This window comes from Jaculus jaculus, chromosome 4, assembly GCF_020740685.1.
Source record: "Jaculus jaculus isolate mJacJac1 chromosome 4, mJacJac1.mat.Y.cur, whole genome shotgun sequence".
In the NCBI taxonomy this organism is placed as follows: Eukaryota; Metazoa; Chordata; class Mammalia; order Rodentia; family Dipodidae; genus Jaculus; species Jaculus jaculus.
The window spans coordinates 61,852,465-61,867,973 of NC_059105.1; the positions used below are offsets into that span (position 1 = coordinate 61,852,465).

Sequence of the window (15,509 nt, forward strand, 5' to 3'; positions counted from 1 at the left end):
GTGGCACATTCATCTGAAGTTTAATTGCAGTGGCTAGAGGCCCTGGCACACAGTCATTCTCTCTGCTTGCAGGTTAAGTAAAAATATTTTAAGAAAAAAATAAATTAACTTAGATTGGGATCCTTTAATCCCAGCACTGGGAGGCACAAAAGGATCACTATCAGTTAAAGGACAGTTTGGAACTACAGTGAGATCCAGGTCAGGTTAACTAAAGTGAGATGCTACCTCAGGAAAAAGAAACATCTAACCTCAAAACCCTTAGTCAAGGGCTGGAGATGTCTTAGTGGTTAAGGCATTTGCCTGCAAAGTCAGAGGACTCTGATTCCCCAGGACCCACATAAGCCAGATGCACAAGACAGTATGTGCCTGAAGTTCAATTACAAGGCCTGAAGGCCCTAAGGCACCAATTATCTCTTGACTTTCTCAAACTCTTAGACAAAATTTAAAAACAAAACTTTAGGGCTATAGAGATGGCTTAGCAGTTAAGGTGGTTGCTTGCCTGCAAAGCTAAGGACCCATGTTCAACTCTCCAGATCTTACATAAGCCAGATGCACAAGGTGACAAAAGCACACAAAGTAGCACATGCACCTGAAGTTCAACTGCAGTGGCTGAAGCCCTAGAGTACCAATTCTCTCATAAGAAGATAGGGCTTTTTAAAAAATTTTTCAAATTTTAATCCTTTAAATCCTTTAATCCCAGCACTCGGGAGGCAGAGGTAGGAGGATTGCCATGAGTTCAAGGCCACCCTGAGATGACAGTTAATTCCAGGTCAGCCTGGACCAGAGTGAGACCCTACCTCAAAAAACCAAAAAAAAAAAAAAAAAAAAAAAACCAAAACAAAAATAATTTTCAGGGCTGGAGAGATGGCCTAGTGGTTAAGGCATTTTGCCAGAAAGACAAAGGACCTGGGTTCAATTCCCCAGTACCTACATAAAGCTGGATGTTCAAGTTAGCTCATATGTTTAGAGTTCACTTTTAGTGTATAAAGGCCCTGGTGAGCCACCATAACCGGCCTTTAAAAACGTTTTTTGATGCAGGGTTTTCACTCTAGCCCAGGGTGATCTGCAACTAACCCAGGATGGCCTTGAACTCAGCCTCCCAAGTGCTGCGATTAAAGGTATCACCACCATACCCAGCTGTTTTTCTAACACCTAATTGAAGATCCTTCCTTTAATATTTTTGGCAGCAGACACACTATTGACAATGCTTATAACTTTTACTATCTTAAATCATTATGATTGCTACTGTAAACTCAAAATAGCCCTATGAAACATCAAATGCAGGCCAACTTAGCCAATCGGACCTCCTAATACACTATTACTGAGCCCAAAAAAAAAAAAAACAAAAAAAAAACCTAGTTGGTGCCATAAGTAGCCCTCCACGTGAAATTATTTGTTACCCAGGTGTAGCTCAGATATAATCCCAACACTCAGAATGCTGAAGCCAGAGGACTGGTGCCAAATTACCAGCATAGGTCTCTAAAGTAAACTCCCTGCCCAATACTTTAATCTCTTGAGCTTTATTAACCAACCTGGGATAGCAATAAAACAGTACGGCTCAAGCCCAGTTGTGCATTTGAATGTGATAGGCAAAAGAAAAGACTAACAGAACCTCCCAGGATTCTTCCAATATTTACTGAGAATACACAGCTGAAATTCTCAACAGGCAACACAAATGAATTTATGAAAACCAGATGTATGCACCACTTTCAAATGTCTTGCTTTGTGTAGAAGCTAAGGAATTGAATTGACAGGTCTTGATTTTGGTGGCTGTTGATGGGATTAATCTTTACCCTGAGAAATGTTATTCTGGTGATTAAATCCACTCTTGTCCAATTATCAAAATTACACAAACCACAAAAACCTCTGAGAATTACTAAACTGCACCCAATTGGAAGCCATCCCATGAAAGTAAACAAAGCACTGATGGAGATGGGGAAGGGGGTATGATGGAGAATGGAGTTTCAAAGGGGAAAGTGGGGGGAGGGAGGGTATTACCAGGGGTTACTTTTTATAATCATGGAAGTTAATATAAAAAAATAATAAACGACTTTTAAAAAATAAACCGAAAAAAAGGAAACAAAGCAGAGCATGTTAAGAACCCTACAATTTTCATCAGACTTCATAACTCACTCACTTAAAATTAATGCATCACAGTCAGGTGTGGTGGGGCTTACCTGCAGTCCTCTCAGACCAAGGTAACCTGGGTTAACCAACAGTCTCCAGAGGCCAAGTCTGAGAAAAGCTTGATAGCTGGTGACTTGAACTACATCTTTCCAACTGGTTTCAGTTGTCTTTCTCTTGTTCAACTAATCTACTGCCTCTTCAAAGTTAGGGAAAACCACTTTGAAGGTTTGACTACCCTGTGCCCATGAAGCCAGATGCATAAAGTGGCACATGAATCTGGAATTCATTTGCAGCAGCCAAGAGTCCTTAGGGTACCTATTTGTGGTGTGTGTATGTGGGAGGAATCCCCACGATGTAAGATAATCTGTCAAGGTTCACTTCAAATTTCCCCATTAAGTAAGCATTTAAGTCGCATGAATGTTGTGAAGAGAACACACACACATTGCTAAAAATATTTTAATGAAAAAGTTATCTTTCTGTAAACATTTCATACTACAAACAAAACATTTTAATTACAGATCACCTCTGATGTTTTAAAAATCAAAAAACATTATAGCTTTAAAATTGTGAATAGAGGCTAACAATCCTTTTATTACCCCTGCACAGTAGCATGCTTATTCACTACTTTGTGACATCAATTATCCAGACTATTAGGAGCATTTCAAATTGTAATACACTGTAACTATACTTTTCGCCCCCCCATCATATGAACTCATACTTGACTACATTATTGGTCTCTCCCTTTTAGACGTGAGTTAAGATTCAGCTTTTAAAGAAATGTAAAGTGGAAGCAGTATCCTCCAAATGTAGCAAAATCACTTTGCCTCAGCCACTTGTTCATTTCCTGGTGCTTCAAGCTCAAGATAGTGTTTTTCAAAAACGACAGTGGAACTACATTTTTAAAGTAAAATCACTTTATTTCATAAACAAAACGGAATGAAAATGCTTTCTTAAAGTGTTTCCTGCCTTAGAAAATGTGTTTCTCCGAACCCACGTCAACGAATTTTGTCATTAAAATACTATTAACCTTATTCAACAATTCTACTTTGTGGATATTCAGTCCTCACTTGCAAAAGCCAACATTTTCCTGAGGATATACTCTGGCAAACTACTTCTGCTTATAATACTAATCCTGTTCTTGTAAGCTGACCTATAATTTAGTAACTAGTAATTTTGACTATCTGTTCTGAAGCTATTTAAAAAAAAGGAAATAAAGTCAAACAACTTTTTAAAACAGCCCCTTTGTGGCTGCAAAAATAGCCCTTATGAATGAGTAACAGGTATGAGTAGTAATCAAATAATTGTTCTTTGGGAAAGTTATCTTTTTAAATAAGAGCATATATAAATTAGGTCCCTACTGTTTCTGGTTAAAAAGAAACCAAGACAACAAAAACAAACAAACAAAAAAACCGTTTTGTTCCAAATATATCCCTGAATTTGTATGCAAGAGAACTCAGGAAGACAACTTTAAATCTATCATCGCATTGTCAAAGTTCAAAATTCAAAATTGAAGGCGGCTTTCCTAGGGTAAGGATGGGCAGCTTAATGTTAGAAGCCATCGTGTATTGCAAAACTATTCTCAATAAACTGACAGTACTTTCTTATTCAAAAATTGCCTTACCATAGATTTACCATTGAATTATTTACATGAAGCTGTTATTTGATTCATGATGACCACTCACACATAGCCAATTAAAAAAAAAAACCTAAAGTTTATATGTGTTGAATGTGGTACCAAGATAAAATTTTCACCTTGAGAATTTTGTCAATGTTCCTACTAAAAATGGGTATTTTAAAAACCGACATAGATTTGTAGGGAAATAAATGGTTGTCATCCGTTTTTACTGTGAGCTACAAATCTTACCCAGCCAGAAACCTTCGTATTTAAGATGGTAGGAAAGACATTCCTCATTTAGGCAAGAAGGGTTCACATTCAACCTGCAAATCAAAAAGATTACTCTTACCTTGCTTTACAAAAAATTACTGTTTAATTAGTGAAAAAATTCAAATTCAAGCCTTACCTAATACTTATTGCCCTTCCTTGCAGGTCTAAATGCTAGACCTATTGACTGTGGCAACTATCTCTCATTGATGTTCCAAAAGGCGAAGGGCTCCTTCCTGCTACTTTCTTCGATATTCAGTTGCAATAAGCAGACTTTAACTAGCTTTTGACAAGTTGCTCACTATCATCATAGTATCTTATGCCTTCACTTCTCTGTAGTTGAAGCTCTTGCTGCTGCCTTCTCATTCTTTATTTATGCTGACTTGTCCACACTCAAAAGGCTGCTGAAGTCCTGTCTTAGTGAGTTTCTTTTGATCCACACTGTGCTTAAAAAGCACAACTTAGGTCCTTTAAAGCTGGTTAAATCGCTCTCCTCATGGCTTACTTTTCCACACTGTTCACAAACGCTAACCTAGTACAACTTATAAACAGGTCACAGACAGATTTTACCTGCTTATAGGTTGTAAACATCAACTTACTGGAAAAATGTTTTCACTATTAAACTAAGTTCCAGAACACAAAAGGTTGGTTAACAGTACAATTAACCTCATGACATTAAAGGATACTGTCAAGGTTGTGTTAACAATTTCACAAACATAAAAACAGGAAATGATAATCTCCCCCATCCCTTCAACCTTTATTATATGAATAAAAGAACTTGAGACAATTTAGCTCAATTTTAATGAAATCTTCCCCAAGCATTTTGACCAGGTACCCAGGTTTAAATTATGAACATTGACAGTGTCCAATGAATAACCACACTTGTTATTTAAGGACTTATTTTCTATAGCCTATTTTCTACACTGCTTTTTCACATATGCCCATTAACAATGGAATGTTGGCTGTTACATTTATTGGTGAGTGTTTCTGGAAAAACTGCAGTATTATGTGAAGACCGAGTTCCATGCTGGCATTGCATGCATCCAAATATTAATGCTGCACAGAGGCACAGAATTAGAGCAACAGAGAGCATAGTCAAACACTAGCACGCCCCATCCCCTTTTTATTGCTTATTTTACTCAGTACTTTAAAAACCAAGTAAAAATTTGTATTCAAACGTTCAACTGCCAAAGAAAGAGTAACAGTAGGGCACATACTCAGGGCTTGAATGAAATTGTTAAAACACTAGACTGGCGCAAGACAGTAGACATTGCTTTTCATATATATAAAACCTTATTTCTAAAACTCTTCTCAACCAGGGTTTTCCAAACAAAGTGTACTCACACCAACATGTTTTGGGTTGAAATATATACAGAGAATACCATGTTCTTTGGGAACTCACGATTATCCAAATTTAATTTCAGATCTTTGGGAAGTGTGAAGCTTGTACTTAGCAACTGTGCTGTTTCTGCTGCATTATTTTTTAAGACAATGATATCTAAACTAGCCTTGGTTTCATTCATCTAAGTATGTATAGGGCACAAACAGGAAAGCATGCCAGCCAGTTAAGGGTTCAATGAGTGATTTTTATTCTTTTCTTCTAAAAACTTGGGAAAAGCTAAACCAAGGAAAGTGACTCAGGATTTGTGAACCTCTGGGTTTTAAGATGAATTAACAACAAAATCAGGTACCTACTAGTTTGCTTACACACAGCAGACTTAGTGGTCCTGCATCAAGGTTAAATGTGGGAATGGAAAACATCCACTACCCCTTTCCAGAATTAAAGAGGGCAGCCCATGCTTTACATCCAAAAACCATGGCGGCACTTTAAATGTGACCAATGTGAATGTAGAATGGAGATGTTATAACAGCTAGGACTCAGTAAGTCTACACACTAAAATCATGATTACATTTTGAAAGAAAATGCACAAAAACCAAATAGAAATTTCGAGATTTTTCATTTGAAGGTAATCTTAATGCTATTAAGTTCACAAATATGCTAATTTATTAAATACCCAATCCTAAATATTCTAAAACACACATTGCAAACATACAGGTATCTACTCTCTCCACATGTCAGCGCCCATTCATAGCATGGTTTGGAAGTAGGGAGAATAAATTCCCCCTTAAACTGCAAGTCAGTAGGTGTTTCTTTACAGTTAACTTTAGCAAAATTCATACAAAATAGTAATTAACAATGATCTTCTTTACTCGTTAACTCACAAGGAAACACCTTCAAAACTGCATTTTGTTAAGTTTCTGTACTAAAATGTAGAAAAACTGAACTACACAAATATTGAAAAGTTAAAAATTCCTTAATTTTTTATTCCTGGTACCACTACCACAATTTACAGGGCAATATACCTGATGTAATGAAAGAAAAAGAAAGACAAAGCTACAACAGATGAAAGACCTCAGGAATGTACATCTAATTGACACTACATTGCATTTTATCAATAGCTGCACTTTTTGCAAACTGTGGCTATGACAGTCCTGAACAAGAAGGGTTTCCTGTTTAAGCTGCAGTAACTTTTCTGACTATAGATCATCGCTCCTTCTGTGGCAGATTTTTACAGTTCCTCTAATGCATTTGGGACGACTGTCTCAAAGTAACCTGCAGCTTTCCTGACAACTCCTCGCTCTCTCTCCTGCTAAGAACTGTAGCCTGTTGAATAATACAGGATAAAAAAATTATTACACTCAGTGAACAGTTCCACATATACTTTATCATCATGATAAAAATGTAAAGATACCTACCCTTTTCTGCTGTTTTTAAAACCTTCTGCTACCATATCCACCACTTCCACCACCAGATCCATAACCACCTGCAAAGTACAAATGAAGAGTTTAAAATACTTGAAACTTAAAATGACTCAAGAATTTTGATTTTTAAAGAAAATTTACTTACCACCATAGGGACTGCCAGAGCTTCTTCCACCAAAACTGCCCCCCTTCATGGGTCCATAATTTGACTGCTGTTGTCCACTATAATTTCCGAAATCATTGTAGTTCCCACCTCCACCATAGTTACCTGAAATCATAAAGGCTTCACCTGTAGCTTATCCAAAATTATTCTCTCTTTAGCTTATGTGACTATAATGTTTTGACAACTACGGAAAACAGGCTCTATAGTATTCCTATCAAGCTGTGAAATGAGATGCTAGAGGTACCAAACCTTTTACCAGGTTTCTAAGCAGGTCGAATACACACTATTAGGAGAAGAAAATGTTAAATGATGTCCAGAGTAGCATTTTCTTTTGCATGTTTGAGTTAGGGTTTCATGCATCCAAGACTGGTAGCATTAAGTTAACCTTGCATTTCTGCTCCTTAGAAAAGCCTGTCTCTAAATAATTGTCTGATCCTTGGAGTATGAGGAGGAACATCCACTTTTTCTTTATTATTGTTGCATCTGCCACACATTCTCAATACCATCCAAACTCAGCCTAAGGGCAGGCACGGTGGTGCACGCCTTTAATCCCAGCATTTGGGAGGCAGAGGTAGGAGGACTGCCTTGAGTTCAAGGCCACCCTGAGACTACATAGTGAATTACAGTTCAGCCTGGGTTGAAGCAAGACCCTACCTTGAAAAAAAACCAGTCAGCCTTCACTTATAGGTGATTATGATGCAATGTAATTTCTAAAGCAGTAACAGACAAGGCATTATCAATTGTTCATTAGTCTTTCATGTTAGATCCAACCAACCAATAGTTGCTAACAAAACCATCTGTATTATCAGAGTAATAACTGAGCCAGCAGGAGTTGGTGCACACATTTAATCCCAGCAATGGTAAGGTAGAGAGGTAGAAGGACTGCCATGAGTTTGCAGCCAACCTGAGACTGACTACACAGTGAATTTCAGATATTCTGGACTACCTCAGAAACAAATAGTAATGACTGATTGGTTCAGTACATTATATATTAGACCTAGAGTACTTCTGTTAACCTAAACCCCAGATGGATCCACATTCATTTCAGTAAGCCTAAGTACTTGGTTCCTATTTCACACTTAATTTTAAAGTGCCTAGAAAAATAATTTCAGCAATATACTATTTTTAAAAATCTCTGTACTATACATATCTATTTTATTATTTAACAGTTATGAAAATTCAGTCTCCTTCATTTGTATAGTTCTTAGTATTAGGTTTTTTTAATTTAAAAGGTTTCATTTATTTAATTGCATGTTGTGTATCAGTTCACCAAAGACTCCGACTACTGCAAACACAGTCCGTGGGGACTATGGAATTGAACCCAGGACCACAGGACTTTGCAAATGAATGCCTTTTCCCATCTCAACCCTACAGAAAGTTTTTTGTAATTTTACTTTCAAAAATACTTATAAGCAGAGAAAGAGCAAATAGGTAGCACAGGGCCTCACTGCTACAAACTCTAAATTCAGGTGCCATTTTCTGCATCTGGCTTTACATGGGTACTGGGGAACTGAACACAGATTGGCAGGCTTTTTAAGCCAGTGCCTTTAACCACAGAGCCATCCCCCCAGCCCAGAAAAGTTCACTTATGACCTAACATCACTTTCTTCAAATATCTGTAATGGACCTATAAATGAAACTAAATTATTTAGCATATGAATAAAAACAAAACAAACTTACCACCACCAAAATTTCCTCCTTCATTGTAACCATCGTATCCTCCTCCTCCACCACCATATCCACCACCTTGGTTTCCATATCCTGGTCCACCACCACCATAGCCTCCTCTACTACTATAACCAGGACCACCACCATAGTTGCCACCTGAAAAGAAGGGCCACACAAAAACATACATTTACAGAGGGTTCAGTTTTTGAATTATGACTTTGTATTATACTTAAGCTGCTACCATATAAACCAGTGAACAAATTCAACACCCTAGAACCTGATTAATAGATAATCAAGGATCTAGACTGTAAGAATCAGTATCAAGCCAGTTGAGGTGGCACATGTCTTTAATCCCAGCATTCAGGAGGCAGAGGTGGGAGGATCACCATGAGTTCAATGCTATCCTGATTACAGTGAATTCCAGGTCAGCCTGAGCTACAGTAAAACCCTACCTCGTAAAACCCAAAAACAAAAAAAAACAAAAATAAAAAGAATCAAGATGAATGCTTATGCTTTTAAACAAAGTTAAGACTGACTGTTCCATTTGTTTTCAATTTCCCTAAGGAAAATATAGCTCCAGATAAACCGTTCCAGCTCTGCTAATACAACAAATTGTATTAACCAAAAAGGACGACTTAATGTTCATCTCCAAGGGACAAGGTTTCCTCTTCTGTGGTATTAGAAGTACACTTCATCAATTTATGCAATCAAAATGTTAACTAAAACTGGACAACGTGATACTTAAGTTTTTAACAAGCCGGGCATGGTGGTGCACGCCTTTAATCTGAGCACTTGGAAGGCAGATATAGGCGAATCGCTGTGAGCTGGAGGCTACCCTGAGACTACAGAGTGAATTCCAGGTCAGCCTGGGCTAGAGCAAGACCCTACCTCAAAAAAAATCAAAACATCTGCCACTAGGGCAGAGTACAACTCCATGAAAGTAAGTTATCTTGCTTAGCATTTGGGTGTGGTAACACATGCCTTTAATCCCAGTACTCTGGAGGCAGTTATGAGGATCACAACACATTCGTGGCCAGCCTAGGACTATATAGTGACTTGCATACCAGTTAAGACTAGAGTGAGGCACGCCTTTAATCCCAGCACTCGGGAGGCAGAGGTAGGAGGATCTCCGAGAGTTCGAGGCCACCCTGAGACTACATAGTGAATTCCAGGTCAGCCTGAGCCAGAGTGAGACCCTACCTCGAAAAACCAAAAAAAAAAAAAAAAAAAAAGACTAGAGTGAGATCCTACCTTGAGAAACAAAAACAAACACAAAATCAAGGATTTAAAACTTACCATCACCTCCAAATCCATTATAACCACCATCACCTCCACCATAACTCCCTCTGCTGCCACCACCTCCACCACCATAGCCACCTAAGGAAAAGCCAGATATGAATTCAAGTTATACATTCCATTATGATACCCCAAAACCTAAAATTGGTTAGTATCCCTCCCTTACCTCTTCCACCAAAGTTTCCACCACGACCAAAATTACCTCCACCACCTCCAAAGTTTCCACCACGACCCATAAAGTTGCCAGATCCACCTCCACGACCTAAAATACACATGCAAGTAAAAAATTTAATAGCCTTCCAATGACTACTCATGACAAAAATGTGTGTCCACGTGATCCTACTCACCTCTCTGTGACCCAGCCGACTGCATCTCTTGCTTAGAAAGGGCCTTTTTCACTTCACAATTATGCCCATTAATAGTGTGATATTTCTGAACTAAATTTTTTTTAAAATCAAACAAATAAACAAAAGTTATTTTTGTGTTTGGAACAGCATGTAAAAGTGAAAACCTTTGCCATGTAATTCATTGAAATACAGTTTCAAAGAGGTTATAAAGAAGAAGTCTGGGAAGTAACATTTCTTGATCTAGAAGATGGATACACAGGTATACGTGATTTGTGAAAACAGAATTATCTTATAAGCTACTAAGCACAACACAAAACTGTAAGAAAATTTAGTTCAAAATAGGGAAACCATTTCCTCAAGTTCAAATACATTACTCACCAACAATTTTATCAACTGTATCATGATCATCAAAAGTTACAAAAGCAAATCCTCTCTTTTTTCCACTCTGCCTGTCTTCCATCACTTCTATGGTTTCAATTTTGCCATACTTTTCAAAGTAGTCTCTCAGATTATACTCTTCTGTATCTTCTTTAATACCACCAACAAAAATTTTCTTCACTGTCAAATGGGCACCAGGTTTTACAGAATCCTGCAATTAAAATAATGTTAAGTCAAAAAAACCACTTTCATAGCTTCACTTATTAAGCAACATGATATTAAAATACCTCTCTAGAAACAGCTCTCTTTGGTTCCACTACACGCCCATCAACCTTGTGTGGCCGAGCACACATTGCTGCATCCACCTCTTCAACACATGAGTAAGTCACAAAGCCAAAGCCTCTGGAACGCTTTGTTTGGGGGTCTCTCATGACCTACAAAGTAAAAATTGCAGCATTAAAATAACCCCTAAAGCCCTCCATCCCATTCAAAAATAGTTTCATTCCTTTGATAACTTACCACACAATCTGTGAGTGTGCCCCATTTCTCAAAATGTTCTCTCAAACTGTCATCTGTAGTTTCAAAGCTCAGACCACCAATAAACAGCTTTCTCAACTGCTCTGGTTCTTTTGGATCATGGCCCTAGGAAGACAACCAATGTATTTTAGTTTTCCATGTAGAATGTATTATTGCATGAGTTCCTTAATCTTCAAGTATCTGTAACATTTAACAATGTGTCTAGTTAAATTTTGCTTAAAGGGGATGGTAACGCACACCTGTAATTCCAGCACTTGTAAGGCCCAGGCAAGAGTATGTAATTTGAAGCTACCCTGGGTTACAACCCAATTCAAAACTGCACAACAAGACCCTATATCAAAAGGAAAAATGAAAATGGTGCCAAGGACCACAATTAAACTGAAATCCAAGACAATTACAGAATCAAAAACACTCCTTGGAGTCGGGAATAATGGTGCAATGCCTTTAATCCCTTTAGGCTCAGCAGTCAAAGGTGGTTCATGTTTGTGAACCTGACAACATGGGTTCAATTCACCAGTTCCCATATAATTCCAGTTGCAAAGTGGTGCATGCACCTTTGCTTGCCGTAGCAGGAGGCCCTGGCCACTCTGCCTCTTTAACTCATTCTCTCAAATAAAAAAAAAAAAAAAAAAGAATTGGGACTGGAGAAATGGCTTAACAGTTAATTGCTTGCCTGTGAAGCCTAAGGACCCACGTTAGCCAGATGCACAAGGGGGCGCACGCGTCTGGAGTTCCTTTGCAATGGCTGGAAGCCCTGGCGTACCCATTCTGTCTCTCTCTCTGCTTGCAAATAAATTTTTTAAAAAGTTGTTTTTAAATACTTAGCCAAGCCGGGTGTGGTGATGCACACCCTTAATCTCAACTATAGGGAAGTGAAGTAAGAGAACAGTGAGTTAAAGGCCAGCCTGGGTTAGAGTGAGACCCTGGAGAGGGGCGCACACACACACACACAGACAAAATCCTTAACTAGGTGGTGTGCATGTAGTGACACATGTCTTTAATCATAGCACTTGAGAGGCAAAATTAGGAAAAATCGCTGTGAGTTCAAGGCCAGCATGTTACTACAGAGTTCCAGGATAGCCTAGACTATAGTGAGACCCTGCTCAAAACAAACAAAAAAAGTGTCTGGGGTATATTTTGCTTAAGTATTATATAATACGAAGAGATTTTTCTTATTTTGGTTTTTCAAAGTAAGATCTTATTGTAGCCCAGGCTGACCTGGAATTCACAATGTAGTCTCAGGGTGGCCTCAAACTCCTTGTGATCATCCTACCTCTGCCTCCCAGAGTACTCAGATTAAAGGCATACACCTCCACACCTGGCTTTGAAGACATTTTCTAAAACTCCTGTTTAAGTGTCCATCCATGCCATTTCATCTGTTCCCAAGCTGTACTGCAACCCCCTAATTTAAAAACAATATGAAGTACGACATAAAAATGAACAACAAATTTTGAGAAATTCAGATTCCAAGCAAATCAGTCCTAAAAACAGATATTCCTAGGCTGGAGAGATGGCTTAGCGGGTAAGGCATTTGCCTGTGAAACCAAAGGACTCGGGTTTGATTCCCCAGGACCCACTTAAGCAGGATGCACAAGGTGGCACATGCATCTGGAGTGTGGCTGAAGGCACTGGGGAATGCCCATTCTCTCTCATATAAATCAAGTAAAATTAAAATTAAAAGGTGGAATATAAACTCAGTAATGACAAATATGAATTACATTTAAAAAAAATAGGTATTTCTCGGTGAAATCAGGCACATACGCGACAAGATAACAACACAAATAACACTATGTAGCTTTTGTTCTTTCCCCAGCAGGTGGGTTTGATATAAGGCCTCACTCCAGGGTTGCCTGGAACTCTTAGACAGTTCTGGCAAATTCCTTTTCAAGTGCAGGTATTACAGTCATGGGTCATTACACCTGGCCACTTAGCTTTTGCAATTTTTACATCGTGCAAAAACTATCTGTATGCGCTTACATTACATGGTTAAAGGATTTCAAATGGAACACATTTCAAACTGACTAAACTGTAATTCAGACTCTCAGTTATAGTATATATTGCCTAACCAGAGCATTAAGGCGTAAAACCGAAATGGGGAGGGAACGACTAATGTATGCATTAGACTTTTAATTCATCTAAAGCCCTTAAAAAGCTAGATTACATTCGTGTCTTTTACAGATAGAATTCTTAAAGCATTTAATATTTAGAATCACAATGAGAAATAAACATTAAACGATTAACAGCCTAATGCATTCACTTGGTCCCATTTATCCAAATCTCTGACGGGTGGTACCCCAAAACCAACAAAACCCCACCAAAAATTCTCGCCAACACACTTAAAACTTCAACTGTGGTTGCAGTTCTTAAAACAGAAATCCAGGATACCAAAAGCAGAGATGATCGCAAAAACGCGGGAGATTAGATCATTAACTTCCTAATCAGCATTCTCAGTTAAGACTTCAGCCACATGGCGCCGGGAGTGGTTTCATTTTAAATACAATAAGCGAGAAAGCGTTTTAAAGCAGCCAACTTTTCAGCAATCTCTCCCCCCAAAAACGGAGTGAAATCAGTTCTCGTCAAGCAGGAGGCCGGCCAAGGCCCAGCACCGCGCCCCGAGCCGCCTCCTCCCTCCAATCCCGCGCTCCCTCTCTCTCTCGTTCGCCCGACCGCGCAGCCAGGCGGCGGCCATTGCGGGCCAATGCGCCATTTCGTAACGCGGCAGCGGATCAATGTCAATGTGGCCGCCGCCCGCCTGCTCGCTCGCCCGGATGTGCCTGCCTGCCCGCCCGTCCCCTCCCCCACTGCCTCCTCCCAACCGCTCCCGCCGAGGTCCGCCATGCCGCCGTCGGCCTCGCAGCCCGGGCCGCGCAGCCGGCGGGCCCCTCGCGCAGCCGGAGGCCCTCGATCCGGCCACGGCGCGCCTCGGAGGGTCGCTCTAGAGGCCGACAGTGAGGGCGAGGCGGGCGGCGGGGTCCCGGGAGAAGAGGCCTCTTCCCCCGGCCAGGCCGCTCCCCTCCCCCCACCGCCCGTCTCCACGCAGGAGCGCGGGACGGCCGACGACGACCTACTCGCCCCGGCCTCCCCGCTCCCATCGAGCCGAGCCCCCCTCCCCATGCCGGCCACGGCCCATCAACCCCCCGCTCTCCCCCTAATACCTCCTCCCCCCGGCGGCGGCGGCGACGGCCGGAGTCAGGCTGGGGGCGACCGGGCGGCGGTTTTACCTCCATTTTGAGACCGGACTCGCCTCTTCCAACTCGAGTTCAATATGGGACCGAGAGGAAGAGGCGGGGCCAGCCACACGTGACACGCTTTCCGCGCGCGCGCACTACCTCCCCCGCCCCCGGCCGGGAGGGTTGGAGGGAGGCGGGGCTATGTAGGGAATGGGCGGGGCCTGGCGAAAGCCAAGTGGGACTGGACGAGCCGGTTGGCGGGAGGCGAGCGGAGGGCGGAGTTTCGGAGGGCCGCGGGAGCGCGCGCGCCTCTCCAACCCACCAGCGCAGGCCCGCCCTCGCCGGCCGTTCGCCCTCCGCGCGTCAGCTCCGGGGATGGGCCAATGATAAGCGTCCACGTCGGGGGAGAGAACCGCGTGACGGTGCGTCACTGAAGAGAAAGGCCTTTCCCTTTCTTCTGGCGCCTTTTCCTCCCCTCCCCCTTTACGGGCCTCTGAGCCTCCATTGCCGAATGCGTCCGCTCCTGTTTCTGAAGTAAAAAAAAAAAAAATCACACTTCCATCTTAGTCAAACCACCTTGTGTGAAAAGCCCTCTTTCAAGCCTCAAGGGCAGCTATGTCTGACAGCCATAGCTAACAGGTTCTGTACTGAAAAATCCCTGAGACACTGACAGGCCCCCAAACGTGGCTGACACATTGAGGGTTTTAGCCCCTACTAACCTGACTGGAGGAGATGAGTTCTTCACTGATCTTTCTAATGTTTTTCCTAATTAAAAGAGGAATTGCTGAACTATATGTTTGGGGAACAATTCAGGGAATGGAGTCATCTTCAAAATTTCCAAAAAGGCACTGTGGCCTGTTTTCCGAATGATTTTTGAATTTCTTAATACAATCACCTATAATTTTGTTATGCAGTATAATTGATACAGCATTACAGTAGGTTTCTTGTATGCCAATGCACCGAGTTGGGGTGTTCTGGGATCCTTGTCCTGTGAATTAAAAGAATGAAATCCACGGACTAGGGCATTAGGTTCAGAAAGCGTTTATAGATAGTTTAAAACTTTAGGAGGGGCCTGGAGAGATGGCTTAGAGGTTAAGGCGCTTGCATGTGAAGCCTAAGGACTCCCAGAACCCAAGGTGTGGCCCATGCATCTGGAGTTCATTTGCAGTGGCTAGAGG

At 40.9% G+C, this 15,509-nt stretch overlaps 1 protein-coding gene across 4 annotated transcripts; it reads right to left on the reverse strand.

The window, feature by feature from the left end:
- Positions 1-2,569: 2,569 nt before the first annotated feature.
- On the reverse strand, positions 2,570-14,472 carry Hnrnpa3 (heterogeneous nuclear ribonucleoprotein A3). 4 transcript variants are annotated; one of them, XM_045147095.1, is made up of 11 exons: positions 14,317-14,472; positions 11,144-11,266; positions 10,912-11,058; positions 10,625-10,835; positions 10,247-10,336; positions 10,066-10,161; positions 9,900-9,980; positions 8,616-8,759; positions 6,918-7,040; positions 6,767-6,834; positions 2,570-4,065 (listed from the first exon to the last, which is right to left on the reverse strand). In XM_045147095.1, exons 1-10 carry the CDS (start codon positions 14,386-14,388, stop codon positions 6,782-6,784), a joined length of 1,140 nt encoding a protein of 379 aa, XP_045003030.1. In that variant the 5' UTR covers positions 14,389-14,472; the 3' UTR covers positions 2,570-4,065; positions 6,767-6,781. The 4 variants fall into 4 exon arrangements, with proteins under 4 accessions (XP_045003030.1, XP_045003031.1, XP_045003029.1 ...); XM_045147096.1 differs by lacking the exon at positions 2,570-4,065 and adding an exon at positions 4,792-6,674 and having other exon boundaries at positions 10,102-10,161; XM_045147094.1 differs by lacking the exon at positions 2,570-4,065 and adding an exon at positions 4,792-6,674.
- Between the last annotated feature and the right edge of the window lie 1,037 nt (positions 14,473-15,509).